At 48.6% G+C, this 25,987-nt stretch overlaps 7 protein-coding genes across 7 annotated transcripts; 3 read left to right on the forward strand and 4 right to left on the reverse strand.

The window, feature by feature from the left end:
* Window positions 1-2,188: 2,188 nt before the first annotated feature.
* On the forward strand, window positions 2,189-2,986 carry CDEST_12913 (Putative HeH/LEM domain-containing protein). The gene has a single exon (XM_062929069.1). It carries the CDS (start codon window positions 2,467-2,469, stop codon window positions 2,803-2,805), a length of 339 nt encoding a protein of 112 aa, XP_062785120.1. The 5' UTR covers window positions 2,189-2,466; the 3' UTR covers window positions 2,806-2,986.
* Window positions 2,987-9,489: 6,503 nt separating this feature from the next.
* Window positions 9,490-10,619, reverse strand: CDEST_12914 (uncharacterized protein; the record flags this gene model as incomplete). Its single annotated transcript, XM_062929070.1, has 3 exons — window positions 9,490-10,089; window positions 10,147-10,501; window positions 10,597-10,619. 3 exons carry the CDS (start codon window positions 10,617-10,619, stop codon window positions 9,490-9,492), a joined length of 978 nt encoding a protein of 325 aa, XP_062785121.1.
* An 807-nt stretch (window positions 10,620-11,426) lies between these two features.
* CDEST_12915 (Putative S-adenosyl-L-methionine-dependent methyltransferase superfamily) lies at window positions 11,427-13,232 on the reverse strand (the record flags this gene model as incomplete). The annotated part of the gene is made up of 3 exons (XM_062929071.1): window positions 11,427-12,890; window positions 12,963-13,106; window positions 13,176-13,232. 3 exons carry the CDS (start codon window positions 13,230-13,232, stop codon window positions 11,427-11,429), a joined length of 1,665 nt encoding a protein of 554 aa, XP_062785122.1.
* Window positions 13,233-13,715: 483 nt separating this feature from the next.
* On the forward strand, window positions 13,716-14,611 carry CDEST_12916 (uncharacterized protein; the record flags this gene model as incomplete). Its single annotated transcript, XM_062929072.1, has 2 exons — window positions 13,716-14,062; window positions 14,158-14,611. The coding sequence occupies 2 exons, from the start codon at window positions 13,716-13,718 to the stop codon at window positions 14,609-14,611; spliced, it is 801 nt and encodes a 266-aa protein (XP_062785123.1).
* A 915-nt stretch (window positions 14,612-15,526) lies between these two features.
* CDEST_12917 (Putative AAA+ ATPase domain, ABC transporter type 1, transmembrane domain-containing protein) lies at window positions 15,527-20,235 on the forward strand (the record flags this gene model as incomplete). The annotated part of the gene is made up of 5 exons (XM_062929073.1): window positions 15,527-15,787; window positions 15,856-16,894; window positions 16,947-19,428; window positions 19,480-19,563; window positions 19,632-20,235. 5 exons carry the CDS (start codon window positions 15,527-15,529, stop codon window positions 20,233-20,235), a joined length of 4,470 nt encoding a protein of 1,489 aa, XP_062785124.1.
* A 1,248-nt stretch (window positions 20,236-21,483) lies between these two features.
* Window positions 21,484-22,376, reverse strand: CDEST_12918 (uncharacterized protein). Its single transcript, XM_062929074.1, has one exon. It carries the CDS (start codon window positions 22,259-22,261, stop codon window positions 21,608-21,610), a length of 654 nt encoding a protein of 217 aa, XP_062785125.1. The 5' UTR covers window positions 22,262-22,376; the 3' UTR covers window positions 21,484-21,607.
* Window positions 22,377-22,824: 448 nt separating this feature from the next.
* CDEST_12919 (Putative short-chain dehydrogenase/reductase SDR, NAD(P)-binding domain superfamily) lies at window positions 22,825-23,856 on the reverse strand (the record flags this gene model as incomplete). The annotated part of the gene is made up of 3 exons (XM_062929075.1): window positions 22,825-23,009; window positions 23,071-23,293; window positions 23,347-23,856. The coding sequence occupies 3 exons, from the start codon at window positions 23,854-23,856 to the stop codon at window positions 22,825-22,827; spliced, it is 918 nt and encodes a 305-aa protein (XP_062785126.1).
* Between the last annotated feature and the right edge of the window lie 2,131 nt (window positions 23,857-25,987).

Here is a 25,987-nt window from a genome sequence, read left to right on the forward strand (position 1 = left end):
GCTAATTAGTTAAACTAATTACTAACTAGAGGCAGCTACAAGATCCTCTTGCTAACTTAAGGATAGATCTTTATTAATTAGATCTTCCTTCTTTTAGTTAATAGATTTAACTAAGGAAAAGGATAGATAGGACGACTTTGCTTATAATTTAGGTTAAATTTATTGCAGAGACCTCCTCTTACCTCCTTAGAAATACTCTAAAGCAAAAGAGCATAAGTTCTAGCCTAAGTAGCTAGTAGTAATAAACGTAGAATATTAAACAGTCTAGAAGAAGAGCACCTTTAAGCTTACTAGACTAAAAGACGTTAATTAGAAGATCTATTAAATTCTTTTTCTTAAGTAGGTATATACCTATAAATTTAACAAGCATAGATTTCTTAAGCAATTTAAAGTAAGGATCTGTATTAAAAGAGATCTTTAGCTAATTAATAGGCTAGAAACCTATACATTAATACTTACTAAAAGATTATTTTGCAGCGTAATAGCCCTTATAGCACGTTTTAACCTAAAGATAATGCAGCTTAATGCTGTAAATACCTTTACTAACGCTACCCTTAATAAACTAGTTTATATCTAGTTCCCTTTAGGCTACAGCAGGCTAAGATCCTACCTTATCCTTTGTAAGGCACTCTATAGTCTAAAGAGAAGCCCCCTTTTGTAGCAGAAGAGCCTCTCTAATACTCTTAAGAAACTTAGACTTACTCCCCTTAATAAGGATAACTGTATCCTTATTAGTAAGAAAGTCCTAGTCTTCTTCTTTATAGACAATATTGCTGTAATTTATTGCAAGAAAAACAAAAAGATAGCTAAGTAAGTTATTAAAAGACTTTAAGAGATCTATAAGATAAAGATTATAGGAGAAATAAACATCTTTCTAAGCATATAAGTTATTAGAGACTATAAGGCTAATAAGCTTTAGCTAAGCCTTAATAACTACATTACTAAGATCTATAACAAATTTAGAGCTAACAAGAGGAAGAAGGTAACTAGGATGCTAATAGCTGCTAATAATCTTATTCCTAATAATTAGCAAGCAACTACAGCAGAAATCTATTACTACTAGCAACTTATTAGATCCCTTAACTATACAGAAGTTATTAGAAGACTAGACATCTTAAGAACTTTATCTAAACTCTCTAAATTCCTTAATAACCTATTAGCTAATTACAAGAAGGCAGCTAACGCTTACCTTAAATACCTTAATTATACTTACTATCTTATAATTAAATATAACTCTTAAGGACTAAAAACTCTCTTTTATACCTTAAATGCCTTCTTTGCTAACAACCTTACTACTTACAAAAGCACCTAAGGGTATATAATAATAATGTTTAGTAGCCCTATTAGCTAGAGGTTATTTAAGCAACGTTGCATTATTACCTTAAGTACTAAGGCTAAGCTAGTTACTCTTACTTAAGCTATAAAGGAATATAAAGCTACTATCTAACTAGTTAAACAACTTTAGCTTAATCTAGATAGTAACTACTCTCTCTAGTGCAACAACTAAGCAACCTTAAGACTTCTTACTACTAAAAGACCTTAAGTAACTAGCAAGCTTTATTATATTAATATTACTAATCTTTAGCTTTATTAGGAAGTTAGGGATAGTCTTATTAACTTTAACTAGATTAAAACTAATAAGATAGTTGTAGATAGACTTACTAAAGCACTGCTAGCTTAAAAGCACTACTAATTTCTAGCTTAGCTAGGTATAGCAAACATTAAGCAATAAGTTAAGGCTCTTAAAGAAGCTAAGATAGCTTAGGCAGCATAGATGCTTAGGTAAGGTAATCTGCAGACTAGATAGCATTAGTTATAATACTACACAACTTAATTTAAGGTAATCCTAATCTTAGGTCTTTAATACTATATTACCCTACCTTCTATTGCTCTTGCTAATCTTTAGTTATTAAAAGCTCTACTTTATCTAGAGATACAACTTTAATAGTTACCTCTCTAAGGGGGTGTAATAGAATCCTTGCATGCTTCTATGCAAGTTATAGATATAACCTATCTAGAATAGTCTAACTATACTTAAACAGGCTAGCCTGTTATTTCCACCTAGCCCTAGCTCTAGAACAGTTATTAGGATAGCATTAGGCCCACAAGCCTATAGTGATCCCATCCACTCTTTAGTACAAATAGACACTCTTTTCTGCTCACTTATATATGCATATTCCGCTGGCCACCCTGACAAACCGTCAGAAACCATCCGATCGCTTCGGCTCTGGAATAATAGTTTTTCCGTGCTTTCCCTTTGGCTAGGATTGCCCCATCCGGACGACGCTCCGAATCAACTGTCGCTCTGCCCGCCCCCCCTGAGCGAACGTTAGTCATTCAGCTTCACCGGATTCTCCATCAGATGCAAATTAGCGCCCTCAAGAGAACCCGTAAGCCCGAACTCATCCATCTCATCACATCAACAAGAACGCGGCAGAGTTCGACAGCAGCGTGATAGGCGCAGAGATGGATAATGATCCGCCTTCAGGATCCGAGACAGAGTCAATCATCGTTGCGCGAAAGGCTAGCAACAGAAACAGCAGTGCCGCCAAGGCGCTGAAGAACATCCCTTCTATCGAGGATGACGTCTCCTATCTCCAACCGGACTTCGACCCCAACAGCCTCCCAGTCCCGAAACTTCGCAACATTTTCCTAGCGCACGACGTAGCCTACAGGTCTGCAAAGACAAAGGCCGAATTGGTGGACCTGTTTGTGAGAGAGGTTGCGCCGAGAGCAGCAGCCACGTTGGAAGCCATGACGCGTGTCAAACGTTCGGACAGAGGCATTGTTGACGTCGGCCGTTAGACAACGAGACGATCGGTGGGGGAGGATAGTTACGACTCGCGCGTCGATGGAAGTGTGTCACAGGAAAAGGCATCCGGACCTCGATCTCGGAGCGCTATGCATTGGCGAATGCGATGACATTCTTATGGACCTGGCCCTATTTTCCACAAATAGGACTTGGGAGAAACAATGCACTCTTCGGAACAGTATGTGAAGCCTAGTCCCGTGACTTTCAATCTCTTCATCATCCACTGGCCCGTCTTCGCCACCCACATCTATCTCGTCCGTGGCCAGTCCGTCTCTTCTCGCCTCACTTTTTTGTAAGGGATGCAATCAATCTCCACCTTGTCGCAGCTCAAAAAGAGTGATTAGCCACGGACGTAGCCGAGTTATCCAAGGGCTTCCTCTAGCCAGCCCTAGGAAAGCTTCAGTTCGACAAAGCGCAGCGCAGGTGAAGGCAATATCCAGCCCATCCCATCCATCTACATCCCCGCCAAGCGAATTGGGCCTATCCGCCGCAAGCCAAACGCTAGTTTCATTCGCCTTCTCTCCCCAACAACGGTTTCCAGAGCCAGGTCAGGTTAGAGATGTGACTAACGATATTCTCCACAGCCAGGCTGCGTCACTAGACAACAAGCTCCTTGTTAGAGCCGACTCACAGGATAGTAGTCATTTGTGTGAGGCTTTTGGGCTAGCAAAGCAAACAGGAGATAGGAGATGGCAAAATGGGACCTTAATCTATAGAATGACCTGGAGTCTGGTAGGCGTTTAGTTCACTATCAACTCAAGCCAAACTCTCTCTTGATTCTAGTGAATTAAGAGTCGCAAACCAAAATATCGGTCGCGACTGGCTGGTCACGACAACATGACCAGTTCCAGTACATGCCTGCAATCGCACTGAGAGGCCTCTAGTTTACTAACTGGACAAAAAGACATACAACACCAGGTATTCGCTGGTCGTCACCGACCCAACTACTAATCCGGCCCTCATCGGCTTATCTATGGGAGAGCGGACGGGATCCCGAGTTCTCCGATGGGTATGGTCGTATGTGATTTCTCCTTCTCGAACTTGGCACTATGATTGAACAATTCCTGCGAGTGGTGGACAGCCTGATGGAAGCGTAAACTTGCGTCACGACGGTACTTGGCAGCAGCCCGACGTCTCCAAGTCGGCAGAGCAACGAACTTCTGCTTCTAAGGAGCCATGACGGGTTGAGCCACGGCTGTTGCTGGGGGACAAGTGTTTTAAGAACAGCTCATCTCTCAAGGTTGGCAAGGAAATACCAGGTGACAATGGAATGACCCTCCGCATAGAAGCCATTCTTGGACCCAGCGTTCAAGGTTGGGTTGGTGCTTGCTAAGAGCTTCAGAGAGAACGTACACACGATATTTACTTACCTAAGTTGTGTGTCGTTCTCAACCCCAAGAGAGAAACACATAAAGTCACGTTTCGCACAGAGGCAGCAGCCAGACACCTAGAAAGACTAGTCCTGTCTGTTACTGCTGAAGTCACTGGTTAGAACTCATTGTTACGCCTGTATTTCCACTTTGTCGGACGAGGAATGGGAATGCGGTTTGGGTCGTCCGCCCAGTCCCACGATTTTGTGTACACGAGTGATAATTCTTCTTCGCGTTCCCGTGTTCATGCTCGCCAATCCACTGACAAGTTCAATTTCATATCTCGACCCCTAATTGCTGTTTGGGAAGAATCGCAGCCATTGGTATTACACGACGCTTTTACTTGGATGTAAGACTGTAAGTCTTGTCGTTCAGACCGTTGGCAACAATGTTGCCAAGTCTGCACCATGACAGATCCATTCATTGTGCTCCACACACCAGTGGTCTAGAGAGAGATACAGAGAGAGAATTCAAATGGTTAGCCCTTCCTACTCATGTTGAATGTTGTTAGTAGTCGGTGTTTCTCTGTTTTAACATTCTCTTTGCGCTTGAAACCTGGGCCTGTTAGCCACATGATGTGAAGACAGCGCTGCGGCGCTGAATTTCCATATTCAAGTCATAGTGCGAGGTGTCTGCTACACTTTCAACCTCTATTATCCAATGTCACATTAGAACTTTTGAACAACAACTTAGATATTGTAGTCTGAAATTAGTGTCGACTTGGGCGTTGTTTTCGAGGCTTCCACTGGCGTAAGATGGTGAACGTTTGGATACAAAGTCACTAGGCTCAAGTCCACTTAAGGGCTAGACAGCCGCCAGCGAAGAGCGGATCGGCCCGCGCCTAGTGAACATTAGCACACAAGCTTTGCGCCCGGGCCAGCACTGAACCGTTATTAACCACACAAATTACATGCTCTATTCCCCTGCGCTGCTACCACACGCTTCACCGAGCGTTCACTGCACATGTGCGCAGTCAGACTGCCCTCCACGGCATAGGAAAAGACAAAAACTAAAGAGCATTTGTATAGTCACCTTGCAACCCATCTCGTGTTGGATGTGGAAGCAAAAAGTGCATAGTATCTTTAAGGACGTTCCAATACATCTGATCAACGGCCACAGACTCGTCTGGCCCTCATCCTTTCTGAAGCACAGTCCGATCGGGTTTTAGCTGCTGCATACGGGGGAATTGCGAATTGCAAGCACTAAAAACGCTGACCCAGACATTTTCTCGTCTTTTTGTTCATCCCCTCGAAGACTTGAACAAAGCGACCGCGCACCAGCAAATCACGCCGTTCCGTTCGTGGCTGCAATAGACCGCAGTTTCCCTCATAATCATACCCTTGGTACTTGTCGACAGTCCGTTCCAACAGAAGAGCGCATTGCCAAGATGAAACTTGCATTGGTCGGTTAAAAGCCAGTCTGAAAGGAGGTCACGAGGGTACATACCGTACTGGGACTTACTAATGAAGACCGAGGACGAGTCGCGACTCATGAAGGAGAAGCCACCGAGGAGGGTATTAGCTGGTTTTAATCGCTTGCGCCTGAACGCCTACGCACACACACGCACACAAATACCCCCTCTTGCCATGGACGCCTGCCAGAAGACCACTGCTGATACCAACGTCAAACATCCTTCTCTCCACCGGTCCAGTTCCAGCAGAAAAGCCTCATCAGTTGCCTGATGGTTAGTGGTCTTAGTAGGATGATGAAGATGGGCAGTTCGAGTCATTCTTGCCTGGCCTGAAATGAGACCGGCGACGTGTTACTTGAGAACTCTCGTGGGTACCGACGTGCCGAAGTGCTTGACATGGATCGCACACCTACTATGAAAATAGTGACCTTAACACTACCACGGCTTCTTGTACGAGTTCAGTGTACTTGAAAGAAAGTTCATCGGAAGTCATGGCTCAGACGGCGGGCGCATCAGCTACTGTACTCTTTTCGTTCCCCCATTATACCATTATAAGTATTTTCAGCGCACGTTTCTGTCACATACGACCATACCCACTGGAGAACTCGGGATCCCGTCCGCTCTCCCATAGATAAGCCAGTGAGGGCCGGATTAGTAGTTGGGTCGGTGACGACCAGCGAATACCTGGTGTTGTATGTTTTGACACTTTGTTTTTTGTATAGCGTTGCCCACTGACTGAAATGCAGTGGCGGAAGGTTGGGTAGGCACATATGCCCTGCGATCAGATACACAAAAATGTGCTGCCGCTGCTTGCAGCTTTGATAGGTAACTAACCTACAAATGGGTGCCCTGTTTTTGCGTCTAAATCTCTTAGTCAGGTTATTCACACTTGAGTGACTTATCTTTGAGCCACCCCGTTTCAATGCTTTCCATGCGCTGAAGTTCTTGCATGGTCGTTCTTGGCGTCGATTCCCTCCGATGACATCCTGCCCAGATCGTGCATGCAAAAGGTCGTCTCTTATATCTCTCTTTCGTCCACATAGACAATGATAACGCACCATGCCAACCCAGCAGACTGAGGCTTAAGGATGGACTCGGCAGGCATTGCACGTTGAGCCTCGTCTGCTGATTTCCAAGGCATGAGGCAGGCAACATGATGTAAGAAACGAGCGTATTGTTGATAAGGAAAATAGAGGCAAGGAGCTGCGTTGCCACGTTGAGTTTGATCGAGAGAGTGACAGAAGGAATCTGTAAAGGTTTGAAGGAGGGCATAAGGGAATGTTATGTTTTCGTTTACCTTGTGTACCTGCTTCTTGCTTAGGTGCCGAGGTCAGAGTAAGTTGGCATTTCCAGCAAGCGGTTGGACCTGAACTTGCAATGTTATGCATGACACTCCCAAGAAAAAAAAAAGTCCTGGGGTTCTGATGCGAGAAGACCTTGGCCAAAGGCAAAGTCGCAGCACTTGATAATCCTTATCTGTGACCATGACGTTGAATTGGCGGTACTGGGTTTGACATAGATAAATCCGTTCGCAAGTGAGGTCGGTAGTGCCTTAAGCTCATCGTGCCCCTTCTCGAAGCGACTCCCTTCTACAGTAAGCATGACGCGTTTGAGCACATGGCAGCCGTGATGATCCATCATCCACGAGCCGTGATGTCTGGAGAAATAGCTGATATATCGGACGCCAGTCGGCCTGGCAGTCACAACTGGCATATGAGGCCGGCCTGGGCTTGTGTATGTCGTCACCATGAGTCAGTACGGCTGGGACAAGGTCATTGGGTCCCTCGACTCACACGGCGCCCAGTAAAGACTATAGGTCCACAACGTCTAGTGCCCTCAGTCACCTAACACGACACCGACAGTTGTGCGTACGCGACGTTCAACTGCGCCCCATCCTCAGTTGCCGCCCCTTGCAGCTTTCCAAAAATGCTTGATGCGGACGAGCTACTCGTCAGAGGGGTAACAATACAGAATCATGGGGGAAAGTACCAGAAACCAATGCAGTACCGGGGCCGAGCACAAAAAGGGAGAGAAACACCAAGCAATGACTCGGATGATGGGCATTTAGTGCATGATGGAACAGCACGGCATCCGTTACCACTTAGTACTCGACCTAAATATCGCAAGGCCGTATCTGAGTCTGTGACCAAGTCGGACTCTGTGAGCAGCCAAGATCGAATAAGTATGCTGGCTAACGGTATTATAGTGTATCGATGGCACTCATCGAGACCAGAACGCGGGTAAAATCCACCATTTTCTGGGCAGCAGTAGAAAATACGTCATGATTCTTGAGCATTGCTGTTGAACATATTACGAAGCAATCCACAAGTGTCCAACATAGGGATGTTGATTGTCAATGTCTAGGACTTCTGTTTAATCATGGAGCGTAAGCATACTCCCGCAAGGTATGGCAGGTTGGATTCCGGGGCAAAAGTCTGCCTGTCCTTCACTTCCGCTCCCATTTGGGCCAAGGCCGTCCGTCAGTGAGATCCTCGGCCTTCACTCTCTGTACTCTCAGACAAGGAACCCTCGACGAGGTCCGGCTCTACCTCAAAGTCTCTGAGCATCAAAAGGCTCGCGGCACACTAATGCCAGCCTGTTTATCGATTGCAAAAATACTTGTGCCGATGGTTCTCTGCTTGGATAGCCGCGATGCGTTGCTCAAGTATATGGGCCGTGTCATCATCTTTCCCTTGGCGCTTGACGCCACCACTGACCAGGTAGCGAGCTTTGACTACTGCATCCAGGGTCTTCTTACTGGCAGCTTCGCGCTTGTTCTCCAGCCAGGCGACAGACTCCCGCACGCTTTGGTGTCATTGGCCAGTCGCATTTCCGAGAAGCTTGCACGTCGAAAGGTTGGCCGAGTAGGATGTGAGAATGTATTCGCCATGGCTAGTGCCGGAGACGGTTGTGGTGCGAACTCAGCTCGAACAAGATTGGATCAACTCGCCCGACGCTATCGCCAAAATGAAAATGAAGGTCAGGATGATCGAGGAACGCTGCAAGGAAGCAAGGAAGAGCTGCCACAAAAACCAGTGAGTCGACCGCGGGACGGGAACACCGGCAAGCGCGTGGAAAACCTGGAGAAGCACAGCGATGCAACAATCGTTGTCCCCGTCCTGCTGTGCTGCCTGCGGGAGGGGTTGTGACCTAGTCGTTACCTCCAGTCTCGTGTACGGCCGGTCGAGTGCTGCGTCCGGGATGGGCCAGACTCGTTCTTGGAGTCATAGTTGCAAAGTGTCCCGCATCCTCTCTCGATATATGCCACGGATACCTGTATAGTCCAATGAGATCTGATACACGCGAGCATGATTACAAGACGCTGCCCTCCGGAACCGATTCCACCAGGACCCAAGCTTTCCGACGGCAGTCTTGTTTCCACCCCCCGTCGGAGTATTCTTTTGAAAACAAGGGCGGAATCATAGTGTAGGCTACGCAGGGCAGACAGAGTCGTAGAAACCATGTTGCCTCAAGCCCGACTCTGGGGCAGGAGACTCTCCAGCTGTAGCCTAGGGCCGAACAGTGGGCTCCCTACTGTGGTAGCAGGCAAAGGTTTTCCTCGTGGGGTTGGTAGACTGTAAAGGTGCAGCTACACTTAACAGCTTTAGTACATCGTACAAGTACATCTGGCTACTCACAGACGTCCTCTGTTCGGTTTTCACAAATGTCGCCAGTTAGATCTGACAAGGGCAGGGCTAGCCAGGCTAGCCTTGCGCAATACCTAACCCGAAGGCAAAGCTTACCACCTATTCTAGTAAAGTTTCGGAAAAACGAAGCTTCTTTGCACAACAATCGTAGGGTTTGGTCTCGGTCTCGGTCTGGAGACTGCTTCTCTTCCGCAACTCCCTCTGCTGGCTGATGGGAGCTGCGGAGCGTTGCTCGGTTTCAGATGGCTTCTAGCCTTCAGTGAGTTCAGTAACTTTGGTAGCGCCGCTCAGGTAGCAAGAGTCGTTCATGTTGTCTCCCTGTTCGACCTGAAAGCAAATATTGTTAGCAGTGGGATTGGACGGTGGGACGACTGTTGGCTGAGACAGGTCCAGAGACTCACTAACGTTGGCGATGTTTGTGTCGGGTAGATGTTGGTGCCTACTCTTGACAGCCGCATTGGGCACGATGGGTTGAGGGTATGTTCCTGGCATGGCTGGATGAGACTTTGAAGACTTAGAGACTGTCCTGAGACGTTGTCTCTGGCTGGATGGCTGAGCGACTTTTAACGTCTGGGGACTCTCCGATAGTTGCTGCGGTTTGGTTGCAGGTGTCATGCAACGATAGCCATTCACGACCTTGTTGAGATCACCGGTTACGATGCCGGGCAATTGGCTGACGCCTGGTCTATGGTCTTCGGAAGAACGGCAGCGATTGGCTGCCTCGCGGACGGAGTCCCTGGTTGTGTTCCAGCGGGCACAAGCGTGAGCGAGCTTAGGCAGAGCTTCGAAGAAGGGTCGGCCGTGGTGTGTAGTGTAGAGGGAGAAGACGCAGAAGGACGGCGATATGCCCTAGATCCTTGAGGCAGTTTGAAGTAGGGCGGTGCAGACGGCTGAAGGTCGACAGACTGAAGTAACGTGTTTCGAGTCGCAGCTGAGGTTGATGGAATCGAGGATGGGCGTTGGAAGCCGTGCTAGAAAACCAACAGGGTCAATGAGACAGCCGAGCTCTTCTTCGAGTTGGAAGAAGCGGTCAACGAAGGTGGTTGAATTTGCCCGAGACCGTGGTTGTGGGAGTCGACAAAGTCGGCAAAGGCGTTCTCGACCCGGTCCACGAGGACGAACGGGTTGTGGTGTGGTGTGGTGTGGTGCGGTACGATACGATGCCGGGCAGGGGGTGATGTGTCGAGGTATGGTACAGGGATGGTTTAACTGAAGTGGAGGGTGCCAAGCTTCCTGGGATGAAGTCGGGGTTCCGAGGACACTGGATGCTTCCGACTTAGGTACCTATGTAAGGATAAGGGTTCTGGATGAATCCGATAAGCTCCAAGTCTATTGCTGCAGCTCCAAAACAGGTACATCCAGACACGACAGACGATCATGGCGTGCCATTGCAACCCATCTAGTCACGAGAAGAGGGCTGCACCATCAATGATGATCCTAGGGCAGATGGGCCAGATGACGCGGAATGCCGGCATGTCTGCGAAGTCCGAGTGCCCAACTACTTTCTCAATCCACTTCTCGTGGTCCGTTGAAATGTTCAAGCCAGGAGAGACAACAACGAACTCGAAGTCGGTTTCTCTCGAAAGCTAAACACAGCGTTGCGGCCTTTTGGTACTAGTGCACCCTCATCATCAACTCTCAAATATCAAACACTTCCCCAATGCATGTGACAAGATATGGGAGCGCATCTCTGTCAGCAAAGATGTCACAAAACATCTCTAGGGCAAGGGAGACAGAAAGTCCCACAGCTGCTTATACCCACTGCCTTTAACTACAATATATTGAAACCGGTGAACCGTTTCATGTTGTCTCTGTCACACACCTACCAGCCAAAATCAGCACAGCCTGGTAATGAGAAGCAAAAAAAGGCAAAAGGGAACATACAACACCAGGTATTCGCTGGTCGTCACCGACCCAACTACTAATCCGGCCCTCACTGGCTTATCTATGGGAGAGCGGACGGGATCCCGAGTTTTCCAGTAGGTATGGTCGTATGTGATAATTTGGGTATCATAATTTGTTTATGTATGGAACCTTGGTGACGCTTCGTTGTGCTAATGTTCGCAATCTTTACGCATCATCAATCGTCGCAGCTCACTAAGGCTTTCAACAATAGCTTTCTACTATTATGTAACTTAATGCAGGTATCTTTTGAAGACTCTCTTGCTTGAGCCCTTGTTTATCTACTACAAAAATCCATTGCAAGAGCTATTGAAAGCTTTGTTATCATAGCTGTTCACACACAAGCAATCCTCTATCTTCTCAAAACGATAAAAAGTGCCTTGCACATCGACACTGGTGTTTGGGGAACGGAACAAGAACTGCTTCTTCTCCAGCACTCTCTTCCAGTCCGGTGGAGTCGGGAACCGAGCCATCGTCTGCGTATTGTTGTAAATAGCGCTGGACCCAATCCTCTCGTTAGTGCTCTGGACATGCTCCCGAGGCATGTCATCCACCTCAAACGAGACGGACTTGCGAGCAAGCATGAACATTCGGGATAAGACGGCGGTGAACAATACCGGCGACAGGTACTGCAAGCCGTTGAAACAAGCTATATGGTCGAATGGGTCGGCGGTCATGATGAACTCTTCAATCGGCTCAAGATGGATGGGTTGTTTGTAATACTTTCTTGTGCGCTCCGAAGCAGCCATCTCCGGGGAAATATCGACGCCTACCACGACTGAGGATGTCCAACCGGCATCAAAAAGCGCGTTACCGAGGAATCCAGACCCGCAAGCAAGGTCCAGTACGCTGCCCGCCCAATCAAAGTCTACAGCCATGACATTGCGGACCGTCTTGATACTAGGCATCTCCCAGGCAATCTCGTATTTCTTGGAAAAATCGTCAAAGAAAGTGCTGACGGTCCTATGAGCTTGACAGTAGGCCTTGGTCTGGATCAATTTCGTGGCAAGAAGCATGTCAAAGAGGGCTGCGTGCCCTCCCGGATATGTCCGTTCTATAACCTTGTCGCTGGTGAATGCCCCGCGGGGGTAAAAGACGGTCGGGAACGCGTTTATCTCGAGGACGTAAATCTCGCCTGTTTTTGCATCGATTCGCATGTCGACGCGGCACCAACCACTGCCACCTTGCATACCGGCCGCCTTGAAAGCGTTTTGTGACGTTTCGCGAATGCGCGACCTTCGTGGCTCGTCGATGACTATCCTCGTTCGTACAACGCCTTTACCAACATTCGCAAACTTGTTTTCGAACGTTAGAAATGCCCGACCCGTCGGGGTGTCTGGTGGGAACACATATTCGACAGGCTCTAAAGCAACCACAGCATGACCCATTTCAACCACAACTACGTTGACCTCGCTGCCAACGATGTAGTCTTGAACGAGACACTCCGCATCTGGCTTCAGTGTCTTCACCAGAGTTACTCTTTTTTTCAGCTGGCGTTCATCGTGGCAGATGGAGTCAAAATCCAATGTCTCCGAGTTGGCCCCGTCTCTCAGTTTCACGATTTTAGGAAAGCAGCCTGATTCGTTTCCGGGCACTCGGATGCCGGCGGGCTCGACTTTAGCGTAGAATTCGAGTTTGTCATTGCATAGTCGCATAGCACTGGCTGTGTTGGTCAAGACTTCTACCCCTTTGCTCTCGAGATACGCCGCCGCGTCTTGACCTGCAACGTTGTCTCGCGGTCCTCCCCACTAAGGGAAGAAAATCTACGTCAGCTCAGTAGGTACTTAAGACCAAATGCAGCGAGAGGGAACGTTACCTACCAAGCAGCTAAAATACATTTCGTACGTCTCATCCTCGCAAATTCGGTCAATATCTTCTTTGAACGAACTCTTTCGGATGAAGCGATGCTCAAACTGGTGAACTGCCGTGGAGATATATCGGCCTGGATCGCAGAACGGATCGAGCTATTGTGAAAGCAGCATTATTAGAGGATTGTGCATGAGATACGTAAGGGGTCTCTACCGAATGTTCACCTTTTCTACAGGGGAGTTAGATCCCTCGTACGAGGTCTGGACTACACAGATCTTCATTTGTCTAATGTTGCAGCTAGCTAATTCTGGTAAAGAAGACGTTCAAATATCCAAGTGGTGAGGGAGAAGCTGCTTCTGAATTTAAATATACTGTGCGTGCCTTTCAAACCTAGGCCCGACTTCTCCTTCACCTAATCAGGTCAGTGGCTGTTAGGGATTTCGCTTGCAGAACCAAGGATCAGTCAAGATGTAAGTGAGGCGAGTTGAGGGGAAAAAAAGTCAATCGAAGAGCAAGAATGACTTGTGTGGATAGGTGCAGCCTGGATGAGCCTGCCCAACCGACTGACAAGCACTGTTGCTTGCATTCTCTAATGTTACCTTTCTTAACAGAAAGGATTTTTTTAGCGGAAGGTAATAAAGGCGTCCGCGTAATCCTTGTGATCTGTTCTTTAATCATGATATTACAAACAGCAACCAATTGGATATAAGATCCTTACTACACTGTAGTTGTTGATTGCTCCTACGTGACAAAAGAAATCAAAAATGTCAGACTACAACAACTTAACAGAGGACGAAGAGAAACGTCACCCTGTAACTCCTTACATATCTAGTCATCTCTCTCGCACTTTTTGGTTCCAGAACGATGACGATGCCGTAACTACCGGAGAGGATTGGCAGGCAAGCCGCCACAAACTGCACTGCTTTTACACGTCACCACACTTCTACTACTCGATCACAATCCTCCTGATTCTCAGCGTCTGCATAATCCAATTCACCTCTCAACATCACCTCCGCTCTTATCTGCCCCCTTCCGACGGACCGAGCCCGCTGTGCGGTTCCTCGCCAGAGGAAGCTCGTGCAATAGGCTGTACTTTTGATGTTTACGTTAAGTAAACCACCCTATGCTGACTTCAAGCCTTTTTTGTTTTTTGTTTTGTCTTCAAGCTTGGCAAACATGTCGCTAATAGAACTCTACTTCTACAAGTGGCTGGCTTCCCGCTGCATGTTACGACCGTGCGGTTGCGGAGCAGTCCGAATCCAACTCCAGCGATCTACATACTTCCGCAACAGGGAGGACGACGTTTCCCGTCTACTGGGACGAGGGTATGACCGAGCCGGCAACTCTCGAAGATGTCATGCTTGCCGCGTTTGAGAATGGCGAAGACGGCTACAACGTTCGTTTTCACACCGTGTGGGAATATCACCGGGCGCATTGCCTGCACTTGTGGAGGCTTGCTGCGAGCGCGTTGCAGCGGCTGTCCGAAGGCAAGCGGGATGTTGGGGTCTATTACAAAGCTGCCAGCCCCGAGCATGTCTGGCACTGCAACAAAGTGATAATTGAGGGGGATGCCAGGAGCCCTGAGAAAAAGGACACCATCACTCCGGGCATTGGTCGCTGCGTGTGGCTGGGTAACCTTGAAAATGTTGCCTACCGGTAGGATCAGCGATAACAAAAGCTTGTGATCAGGGCAGTCGAAACAATGGGGTTGACAGCTGTCTCTAAGCTCCTACATGAGACAAAATCAAAGTTTGTGAAATTGCGAGTTTGCCAATGGGCTCCGATGGTGGTTCATTACAGTTTGCAGGCACGTGTTTATCTTCTTGTGGGTACAGAAAAAGATACACAAAATTGTACGCAAACAAGGGTTACTTCTTAACACTCCAAGCTTTCGGAGAACATTCAAGACTCTATCTGTACCGTAGTTCCATTCATGATTTTTCCCGCAGTGTAGGTTTGCAGAGGTGTGGCAACACTTAACTTAATGCACGCTTGACCTTTAAGGGCCCCAACCATACGCGGGTGAGGTGAAATCGAACCCGAATAAGTGGGGGCGTGGCGCGAGTAACGGGATGATTCATCGCCGAAAATCACCCTTTTTTCACGGACTTAGCCAACAGTTCAACGCGTAACTTAATAGCAGTACATCCAGATACTCACGCACGTACCTAGTTCTCGGACGCGTCAACATTCCGATCTGGCAAGGGCAGGACTAGTCAGCCCAACCTTGCGCAATGCCAAACCAGCTGGCAAAGCTTCCTGCATACTAAAACTTCCTGCATGCTTCACACAATTGAAAGGTTCTAGGCAGACAGAATTCTTAGGGTTCTCAAGTGGAAACCCGCCTCATACGGCTTTATCTAGCCCTAGCACAGCTCAAGTCATTCTCCTGTCTAAGTCTGTATTTTGCCCAACGAACTCCCTTCCTAGAGCAGACAAAAGGCCCTTCTCCGATTCGCAGCCGTAAAGTTATCATAAGAACGTGACGGCTGCCAAACTGTCTCTTCGTTGCTCCGCAGCTTGCAATTCTGCCTTTTTCACTCGCCCCTCACTTGCGTATTACACAAAACTTAGCATGGGCTATCACCTCCCAAGGATGAGGTCAATGTTTCATAGTGTCTGTCCGCTTGGTGTTGACAACGACTTGGGGCCTCTCGTTCGACCTCCTTGCCGGAACGGCAATGATTTCACTCTAGTCTTTGAGGACCTGGCCTTGACGATTGTGCCGTCAGCCATATTGACGCTGGCAACGCTATATCGGACTCCATACCTATTGAGGCAATCGAGAAAGACACAATCAATCTCAACCACGGTCATTTATCAGTATGTCAAGATTGTACGTGCTAGACGCTTGTTTTTTTGAACTGAACACAGCGATGAGAATTACTGCTAATTTCCCAATAGCTCGCTATATGTACTCTGGCTTTCTTCCAAGCAGTCCACCTGTTGCAGTGGATATCACTTGACAACGAGCCGAGTTATCTATCTCTAAGTGCATCACTATCTGCAGTCACTGCTACAACTTGCCTTTGCTTTCTATCCTATCTAGAGCATGATCGTTCCATTGCTCCATCACCTGTTGTTACGTTATACCTCTTGGGTTCCGGCCTGTGCGATATTCCGATACTACGAACCCTGTGGGTACGCCAAGACAACGTTTTTGTTCCGCTGGCACGAGCAGCGGCCCTGCTTGCCAAGGCTATTGTCTTCTTGCTAGAGTCCACGAGCAAGAGGGACTATCTTGAGGTCCCCTACAGCCAAACCTCGCCTGAGGCACTTGGAGGTATAGTGAACCGCAGTTTGTTTTTGTGGCTTACGCCGACTATCCAGCGCGGTTACCGCGTCTCCCTGGAGGTCGACCATCTTCCATGCCTAGACCCCAAGCTCTCAGTGGCACGACAACAGACTCGATTGGCTCAAGTCTGGAAGGACTGGCGTCCACCAAGAAGCGGGCATTCACTCTTGTTCGCAACCTTTTCATGCTTCCGATGGCAGTTCTTGGCCATTGTACCTGCCCGTGTTGTCTTGATTGCCTGTAAATTCTCACAACCGCTGCTCATCAATGCGGCCGTGAAACTCTTGAGCAGGGATGATGGCATTGACAAGCGAGACGCTGGTGTTCTTCTTACAGGCGCAGCTGCTTTGATTTATGCTGGGATCGCCTTTTCTACTGCGGCATACAAGCACATGATCTATAGAACCATGCTCGTATTTCGGAGTGGTTTGATAGGTGTCATTCATGAGTCTTCACTGCTGCTTGACCTGGCCACGGCAAAGGATACTGCTGCGGTTACACTCATGAGCACCGACGTTGACCGAATCATGGCGGGCATCGAGATGTTGGATGTTATTTGGGCAACACCAATCGAAGCAAGCCTGGCTATCATCATGCTGGGTCGGGAGCTTGGTTGGGCTTGCTTCCCTCCGCTGGTAGTCTCGATCGGTAAGTCTGCTGCGTCTTAAAAGGGGATTTCATCCAACTCATTTGACTCCAGCATGCGCCATAGGAAGTGTTTATCTGGGTAAACTGGCGACGAAATATCAAAAAATATGGATTGAGTCAATCCAGGAGAGAGTTGCGGACACAACTCATCTTTTGAACAACATCAAATCGATCAAGATGATGGGAATGACCGCGCCTCTGGCCGAGAATATTCAGAAAAAGCGACAGAGGGAAATTGACCACTCTCGAGCATACCGAAAAGTCGATACAGCACAGCAGGCTTTGGGTAATGCAACCCTAGTGTTGACGCCGGTTCTTACTTTCCTTCTTTACTACTTCCTGATACACCAACGCGGCGGAGAAAGTCTAGATCCAGCCAAAGCCTTTACCTCGCTGTCGCTAATCGTCTTGCTCAGCTATCCAATCGTCTACTTCGTCTTCGCCGTACCCAGGTTCATAGGGTCAATCGGCTGCTACGATCGAATCCAAACATACATACTAAGTCAAGATCGGGACGTTCAGTGGTCCGAGGAGGATGAAGAGACAGAAAGCGAATTTGGAACACCCTTCTCCAACGAATGTGAACAAGTCGAGCTGGAGTCGCTTCTTCCCAAGGGCACTTTCATCAAGTCATCCAAGCTAGGCTGGATGGAAGTCGGGGGCGTAACATCGCCAGTTTTTGCGGCCGACCATACAGCTGGGGAGCTAGTTCGTATTGAGGATGCGGACTTCGCTTTCTCGGCAGACTCATCGAGTGTGCTCCATAACATCTCCCTTACAGTTCGCCAGGGGAAATATCTGCTGGTTTCCGGTCCTACAGGAAGCGGGAAAAGCTCGCTTCTGCTCTCTGTTCTCGGTGAGCTACGCCAGTGCCGAGGTTCGACCTTTCGAAAGCCGTCCCTTGACATCGCCTTTTGCACACAGGAGCCATGGCTGCCCAACCTTTCTGTTCGTGATGTCATCACTGGACCATCGACCTTTGACAACACCTGGCTGTCCGAGGTAATTGCGGCCTGTGATCTAGGTCGGGATATATCCCAGCTGTCTCAGAGGGAAAACACGCTTGTGGGAAGTAATGGTTCCCGGCTAAGTGGCGGCCAGAAGCAGAGAGTGAGCTTAGCAAGAGCACTCTACTCGCGGAAGAAGATTTTGCTTCTCGACGACGTGCTCAGTGGGCTGGACTTGTCTACCGAAAGAGCGGTGGCCCATAACGTGTTAGGGCCAAACGGCCTCTGCAGGCGACTTGGCATCACAGTCATGATGGCAGCGCCCAACACTAAGTACGCCGCATATTTCGACTCAACTTTCGTCTTGGAACTGGGAAATCTCTCCGAAAACTCATTGAACAATCCATCACTTACTGTAGAGCACGACTTGAACAAGGAAAAAGATCCAGCAGAGGAGACAGAACACGAGAGTCGACCGAGTGGAGATGGGCGCGTCGTGGGGGCGGTCGAAGCCACACCCCCTACAACGCAGACTTCCAGCGGTACCGGTTTACCCTTATACAAGTACTACTTCTCGACGATGGGCTGGGGGTCCACGTTCTTGGTATTTGCCTCGAGCGCCACCTTCGTGTTTTGTTTCAAGTTTCCTGATCTATGGTTGAAGTGGTGGACCGAATCTGAGAGCCGCCAACAGGAGACCAACACTACGTTGTACATGACGGTGTATGTACTCCTGGCTGCCGTTGCCCTCATAGTACTGGTCTCATTCTCGTGGTCCTTGAAACTTGTTGCTGTTCCTCGGGCAGCAGCCAGGTTGCATCAAGATTTGCTCTCCACGACCATCGCCGCTCCTTATTATTTCTTGGTGGCCGCCGGATCCGGCAGCATTGTCAACCGGTTCAGTGAGGATTTGGCCATCGTTGACTTGCAACTTACTCTCGCCCTTGCGAAGTCCATCGACGGGTTCTTCACAATCGTTGCCGAAGCATCCCTTATAGCATACGCCTCCGCTTTAACCGCGCTCTCGTTCCCGCCACTCCTCGGGGTGTTGTACCTTTTACAGAAGGTCTATTTGCGCACCTCCCGTCGGATCCGAACCCTAGAGATCGAAGCCCGCTCCCCGCTGTTGTCACACTTCATCGAGACGCTGGCAGGGCTGGCTACTATTCGCGCGTTCGGGTGGCAGCGGTACTGGGTGAAGCGCCAACGCGACGCACTGGACCGATCTCAGCGGGCGCTGTACATGACTTACTGCCTGCAAAGATGGCTGAACCTCGTCTTGGACCTCGTTGTTGCAGGCGTTGGTGTGACTGTAATGGCGTTAGTAACGCAGCTGCCAAGCTGGACGACGGATGGTGGTGCGCTTGGCGTGTCTTTAACAAACATTGTCACGTTTAGCGCCACGTTGACCTACGTTATACAGGGTTGGGCACAGCTGGAAACTTCAATGGGAGCTATCCAACGGATACAGGATTTCACCAACCAGACGCTATCTGAAAACAAACCCGCAGAAAACAGAGAACTGCCTCCTGGGTGGGGTTTGACACATGCATCCGTAAGATTTGACGGAGTCAAGTCGGCATATAGGTGAGATGAAGGGCTTCCAGCGATGATAATTGAGGCTCACCATACATTTAGCGATTGCTCCGATATCATCTTGGATGGCGTAACATTTCATATCACGCCAGGGCAGAAGGTTGGAGTTTGTGGCCGAACGGGGAGGTGAGTTGCTGCAACTAATTAGAACAAGAGTGAACTGTGCTATCCATGCTGATCTACTGCAACTACAGTGGGAAAAGCACCATGCTTCTAACGCTTCTTCGTCTTGCAGAGGTCCTGGATGGACGCATCACCATCGACAACGTCGACATCGCCCTGTCCCGGAGGGACCACATCCGAAGTTCCGTAACAGTCATGCCGCAAGATCCCACCGTGTTCCCGGGAAGCATTCGCTACAACCTCGACCCGCAACGTCGACACTCAGATGCCGAGATCAAGAAAGAGCTGGACCGTGTTGGTTTATCTCACATTCTATCGTCCCCGCGCGGCCTAGACGCGACGATGACACAATCAACCTCCGTGTCGCTCTCTCGAGGAGAGCTGCAATTGTTTGCGTTGGCAAGGGCAGTGCTTCGGCGCCACGAGGGCGCATTGCTTTTGGTTATGGACGAGGTTACTTCGTCAGTGGACTCTGTTGCGGAAGAAGTCATTATGCGAGTAGTGATGGAGTCATTCTCGATGCACACTGTAATAGCTGTGGTCCACCGGCTGAACACTATAATAGACTTTGATCTGGTCTTTGTGATGGACCAAGGGAGGTTGGTAGAGAGTGGGCAACCCCGGGCACTGCTGGAGTCACCCGGTTCTATGTTTAGACGTCTGTACCGCCATTAGGTTCAAGGGCTCACTGGAAAATCCCCTTGAGTGCAGACTAACGCCGTTTCCGGATCCCAATTTCATTCTTACTCTTACTCTATACATATGTTAGTCATCTCCTTGTTTTACAACTGTTGTTGTATTGAGTGATGGCGGTGAGTGCGCTGACGCTGACCATGCTAATATGCGCTTTACATTTGCTCTCCCTACTTATTCATACACCTCAGAAATTTATCACACTAGGAGTCAATGGAGCAGAAACAACAAGTTAAACAGCTATCTGAGATAATTACACTTGAACCGCGTAATTCTTCTCAAGGCCACAGAATCAAGCGAAGATGGCAACAAACCGTACAACATGCCCCTTTCTTAATCACTATTGAGATCCAAGCCAGAGGCCCTTTTTCTTTACCACAGCTCCGAAGCGTGTAGTTCCATTAGAAGGATACTGCAATTAGCCGCTTAAGATCATCAAAGACATGCCTTCTTCCACTTGTATCGTACTGCTCAGCCCCAATTCAATGTCCCTTCTTGGGTTGAGGCAGAGGATGTCTCGACTTCAGGGGTCCTTCCTGTATGGGTACAGGAGTACAAGAATTCTAAGCCTTGAGGACCCTTTCTTGCATTAGGAAAAGGGTATTAGGACTTGGTGATTCTTCCCTCGCGATGGTGTCCTTGTGGCTACCAATTATTCTCACCTCGCGCAAACCTGTGTCATGTCGTCTTTGGACACGGCGAAAGGCGTTGGTGGGTAAAGATTGGTGGATATTCTATATATCTTCTGGTTATCTCGGGCTTCATTTCGAAAGATTGCGATGGTCTCTTTAGCAGAAGCTAGGGCGGGAGCTGGTGGGTTCCATCTAGGTAAGAAGAGCAGAAGGAGGGCTGCAGACAGTCTTTTTACTACCACGCATAGAGAATAAAGTCAGAGTTGTTATAATGATACTATTGTAAGATGAAAATAACAAAGAATCAGCGCGCGAGGCTTCATAGTTTTCTTATCCACAAAGGTTGTATTGCTACATTTAGGAGGAGCCCAGGTTTTAGTAGATAGCAAGACGTTTCAAAAATAAGATTAGCTGCGTGTCAAGGCCTGTGCTTCTCATCCCAAATGGCACCCAGACTAGCCGGAGGAATGGGAATTAACAGTTTTTTTTGGCGTTGTTTATGAATGCGTGGTGTTAGTCTAAGGACGACTTTGCGTGCGCGAGGATGGAAACTAGCGTAAAAATAAAACCCTTTCTTTTCAGTACTTCAAGATTGCCTGTCTAGAGCCCTCTTAATTACGTTTGTCCTAGTGTTCTCTGTTATACGTCTGATTGTGTTCATCTATATTTCAGCCATTTTTATACAACCTGTAACAGTTGTCCGGTTCGTAAATGCCGACAAGTTACAAGTGTTCCAAAGAATCCTCGTCGTACGTCTCATTGTCCACATAATGCAGCTGATCGGGGTCATCAGTGTGCCTATCCCCATTCTCCACCTCATGCGCAATATGTTCATCTCTCTGTTCCTTCTCACACTGTTTCTTCTGTTCCTTCTTGCTGCTATCTATTACCTGAAACCCATCAGATTTTCCGTTCGTGGTGTTGTCCTGCAGTTGTTCTGTGCTCTCAACTAAGTGCTCCAATGTGTTCTCACCCCGCCCCACTGCACCGTCATCATCCACGCTCTCTCCATGATGTTTCCCTCCCTGATGGGGATTAGAAGCAAGACTTTGAGCCTCTTCTTTACGCGAGACGGGACGGTCTGCGTCAGACGTTGCGTCTGTACCAGCAGTGGTCAAGTCGATGGGTCCGGTGGAAAACCGTGCACGGCGCGGGGGACGAAGTGGCGGCGTTTGGAGGAGTCCACGAGGGTTTGCTTCGTGGTGCTCGGGGACCTCGGCCTCTGCCTCCATAGCCCGTTTGAGACCCCGACCGGGCCGTCGCGGCGGAGTCTGCAGGAGGCCGAGCCGCGATGGAGATGGCGTGACGGTGGCATCGTCCAGCGGGGCCGGGTGGGGGCGCTGCGGAGTTGCAGGGTCGTTGCCTTCACGATGCATGGGTTGACATGTGCATATGCATAAGATATGTGTGGCAGGCTTGATTGAAGGGAGCCGGATTGAATGGTACAGGTGGTCGTGTGGCTCTGAGACTGGTGCATCAGGAGGTGTGTTATGAAAACTTTGCAGTAGATATGTATCTGTGTCTTTGAGTGGCTGGGCCGTGATGTTATCTCCTTATTTCCTTATCTGATATTGACAGGGATGCTGCCTGCAGAATGATGTCATTAATCAAATCAATCACCCAGTATCAACTTGGGTTGTCACTGCAGCGTTGGATATATTTTATCTCATCAAGCCATCGTGTCTCGTCTTCGATAGACGTCGTCCTGCTATAAGGTAGAGGACAATCAATCAAGTGGCTGATACACAACAAATGTAGTCTTGATACATGAAACACAATCAGTCCGGGTCCGCTGAGTCAGGAAGTAAAAATGCAATGCATTCATTCAAAACCCTTGTTGTGTTTGAACTAGACTTCAATGGCAATTGCTGCCTATGTCTTGGCTAGGTCTTAATCATATTCAGTATCTCTCCTCATTCCGTCCCTTTTTACACTTTTACTAGTTTTTGAAGTTTTCAATGCCAACGACACCGACTCGGAGAAACTGTTCATCATTGTCAAGGCGCTCCCGAATAGGGCCTTCACGCAGCTCGGTCACATCCCACTTTGCCCACACAAATCTGCCGTGAAGAAATTTCGCCTCGTTTGATGCAGCCCAGACAGCAAACTGGCCTGGCAGGTTTTCTATGTCGTCATTAGAGCCGACTCTACAGTTTCATCTTGAAAAAGGGGATCGGCAGCGTACCATCGTCCCACGGGTAAGCATCCTTGGGGATGCCAAGGCTTGCCGCCAGATCAGTGTAGACACCGCCAGGGTGGTAGCTAACAATCTGTAGGTCATCTGCCGAGATGTCCTTGGCAATGCGTTGTAAAAGCATAGTTCCGGCGCTCTTGCTTGACCCATAACTGGGTTGGTTGCCAGTCAATCGAGTGTCATGAATGGCCATTGTACTCAACTGAACCAGGGCCTGGTGGACAGTTAGCTTAGAAAGATCAATGGAATCTGCGTCAGAAATCATACCCTCTGGCGCCCGTCGGAGTTCGGCTGCTTATAGAGCCGCTCAGCGAAATCAAGGTTTGCCCGTGCATTGAGCAGATATTCACCCCAGACCGTGTCTCTGCCCGCTTCAAGAATAGGTCGAACCGAGGACGTCGCTGCATTCAGCACAACGACGTCGACAAAGATGTCTTCTTTGGCAAGACCCTGCCACAAAACCTCAACGGATGCTAGATCGGACACGTCGCATTCTCGTCCTAGAACCTCTGTCTTGGGGAACTCGGTTCCAAGGCGAGAAGCGGCCGCTGCAACAACGCTGGAGCGTCGTGCGACGAGGATGATCCTTTTTGCGTTGGCTTGAGCGAAAGCTCGTGCGATTGCGAATCCAATCCCCGAATGACCACCTGTGATGAGAACTGATTTTCCCACCTGAGAAAGTTCTGCTCGGGAAGGCGAGATTTCAGGGTATGGATCTGTATGGATGGTCTTTGTAAAGGTAAAGCCAGTTGAGAGGGATTCGATTGTAGATGCCATGATGCTAAATAGTTGGATAGGAAAGCTGGTCGAGACTTTCAGTTTTCGGAGAGTGTGCTGAGGAATTGCGATGATGCAGAAGAAGATGAAGGCTGCATATGTCTTACGTTCAATGAGGGGATGATACAACGCATATATATACCATTATTCTGTAGGTGACTTCTCTGTATGACGCCGAAGCACGGTTCGTATCACGTGTTCAATGACAGTATGCCTAACGGATGGCCGGTTGAGTGTGGATAATCCATAGGCCAACTTGGGTAAAGTAGCAGCGAAGTTGCCGACACGTTTGCATTGCACTTCCGCAATTCCGCAGAACCCCTTCTGCTCTAGATCTTGGCAAAGAAGAGAAGGAAAGCACAAGCCGGTCTCCAAAGAAAGATGATAACTGCGGTGCGATACAAAGTGGCGGAGAAGGCCTTCTGAGAATGGATGACTTGGCTGAGTGTACGTCTCCCACAGGGGCTTAGACACCAGTCACCGCTAACACGTCTGCATCGCACCTCCGTAACTCCGCCGCAACTCCTCCTGCATTTTTGGAGCAACTATTGTTGGACTGTCGGCACATTGCCGTCGCACCTCCGCACCTTCGCCGCAAGCCTATTTGCATTCCTGGGCGGCTGTTGTTGTGCTGCCGGCCGAATCACACCTCCGTAACTCCGCCGCAACCCCCCTGATATCCTCGAGTGACTATTTGGAGGAAACTAAGTCTTGGCAGTCTCAAAACAGACAGATTAAGAGATTAGGATGCACATTGTTGATTCATGGTTCAAGAGACAGATCAGTGTCTAAAAAGGATCCTGACGTGGCACACAGAAAGATTGCGTCTTGGGGATACGGCTGGGCAAGGACAATAAAGAAAAGAAGAAGGAGGTGAATTGTTCAAGGAGGAGAATCTTCAGAAAAAAAGATTTTGAAGAATTTTGGCAGATCATGAGCCGATGAGGTGATCATTGGCCCCTATTGAGCGACAGTTGCTTCGCAGCGTGTTCCGGCTCAAAGATTAATTTGTCAAGAGCCAACCTAGGTTTGATACTGATCATCCAACCAAGCCTTTGTAGTGAAACTTGGAAGAGGATTTGGAGCTGAGCACTACTTCTGTCGGAGGTTATCATGGAAACGGGCGTCTTCAAGGTATTTCGTTACAGGAGTTGGACAAGATGATTCTGCAGTAATCTCAAGCAAGTGGACACAATCACATGAACCGGTCTGAACACGGCTATTTCTCACCTGCCAGAGATGATCGCGTCCGATCTGTTAAGCTTGTATGTAAGGATATTTGACTGATATCAGCTAGCAGTGGATATTGGTGTGTTCGAGCGATTGGCTCGCAAGACCGCACCCATTGACTTCGTCAGACTACCAAGCTAGGCACAGCCCTAGACTTATATTAACAAACACCAAGTAGCCCAAGGCAATGAGTTTCGGCTTATATTAGGAGAGCCGCATAAGATTAGGAAAGCGTAAACGGAGCTTGAGCAGCAAAACGTTAATGAAGGTGACGACACCGTCGCGTGGCCAGAATCATCTCCAGGGTTCAAATCCACGACACTCCACGACACATTCGTGAATATGGCGTGGATATGGATGCTGACTAATAACTTCGATGTGGAATGGGTGGAAATGGATCCATTATGGAAATGGATCCATATTGTGGAATGGGTGGAATGGAAACCTACTTTGTCTAACAATGGTAATTAGTGGGCCGCATCCATGCCTTGGTGACGTCGATGTTATTGTCACTCGTCCATCAGAATCCTATCTAGCGACCCGATCAAACCGGCACGCAACCAACTCCGTAGTGTCTGACAAAGCCCAATTGTGCTGGCATCTAGCCTATTGCGGCTCTTGGTCACCATGCGGCCAGTGGTCGAGAATAACCTCTCGCACTCGGCTGACATTGGTGGCACAGTAAGCAGATCCAAGGCCATCCTAGACAACCGGGGGTATTTAAGCCGCCTCATGTGCCAGTATTCGTAGGGATCTGTGACAGAAGCATCAGCATCCTCGATATCACGCTGCCACTGCCCGTATTCATCAAGATCCAGACCGCCAACTGAGGACCTAGGCGATTGAGCAGGGGATTGAATTGGCGACTCGGTAACAGAAACCCCCCCGGCCGTCAGTCCTC

Source organism: Colletotrichum destructivum, chromosome 8, assembly GCF_034447905.1.
Source record: "Colletotrichum destructivum chromosome 8, complete sequence".
Taxonomy (NCBI): domain Eukaryota; kingdom Fungi; phylum Ascomycota; class Sordariomycetes; order Glomerellales; family Glomerellaceae; genus Colletotrichum; species Colletotrichum destructivum.

Coding starts and splice junctions, on each gene's coding strand:
- CDEST_12913 (XM_062929069.1), top strand. CDS start 2,467: ATGGATAATGATCCGCCTTCAGGATCCGAGACAGAGTCAATCATCGTT.
- CDEST_12918 (XM_062929074.1), bottom strand. CDS start 22,261: ATGCATCGTGAAGGCAACGACCCTGCAACTCCGCAGCGCCCCCACCCG.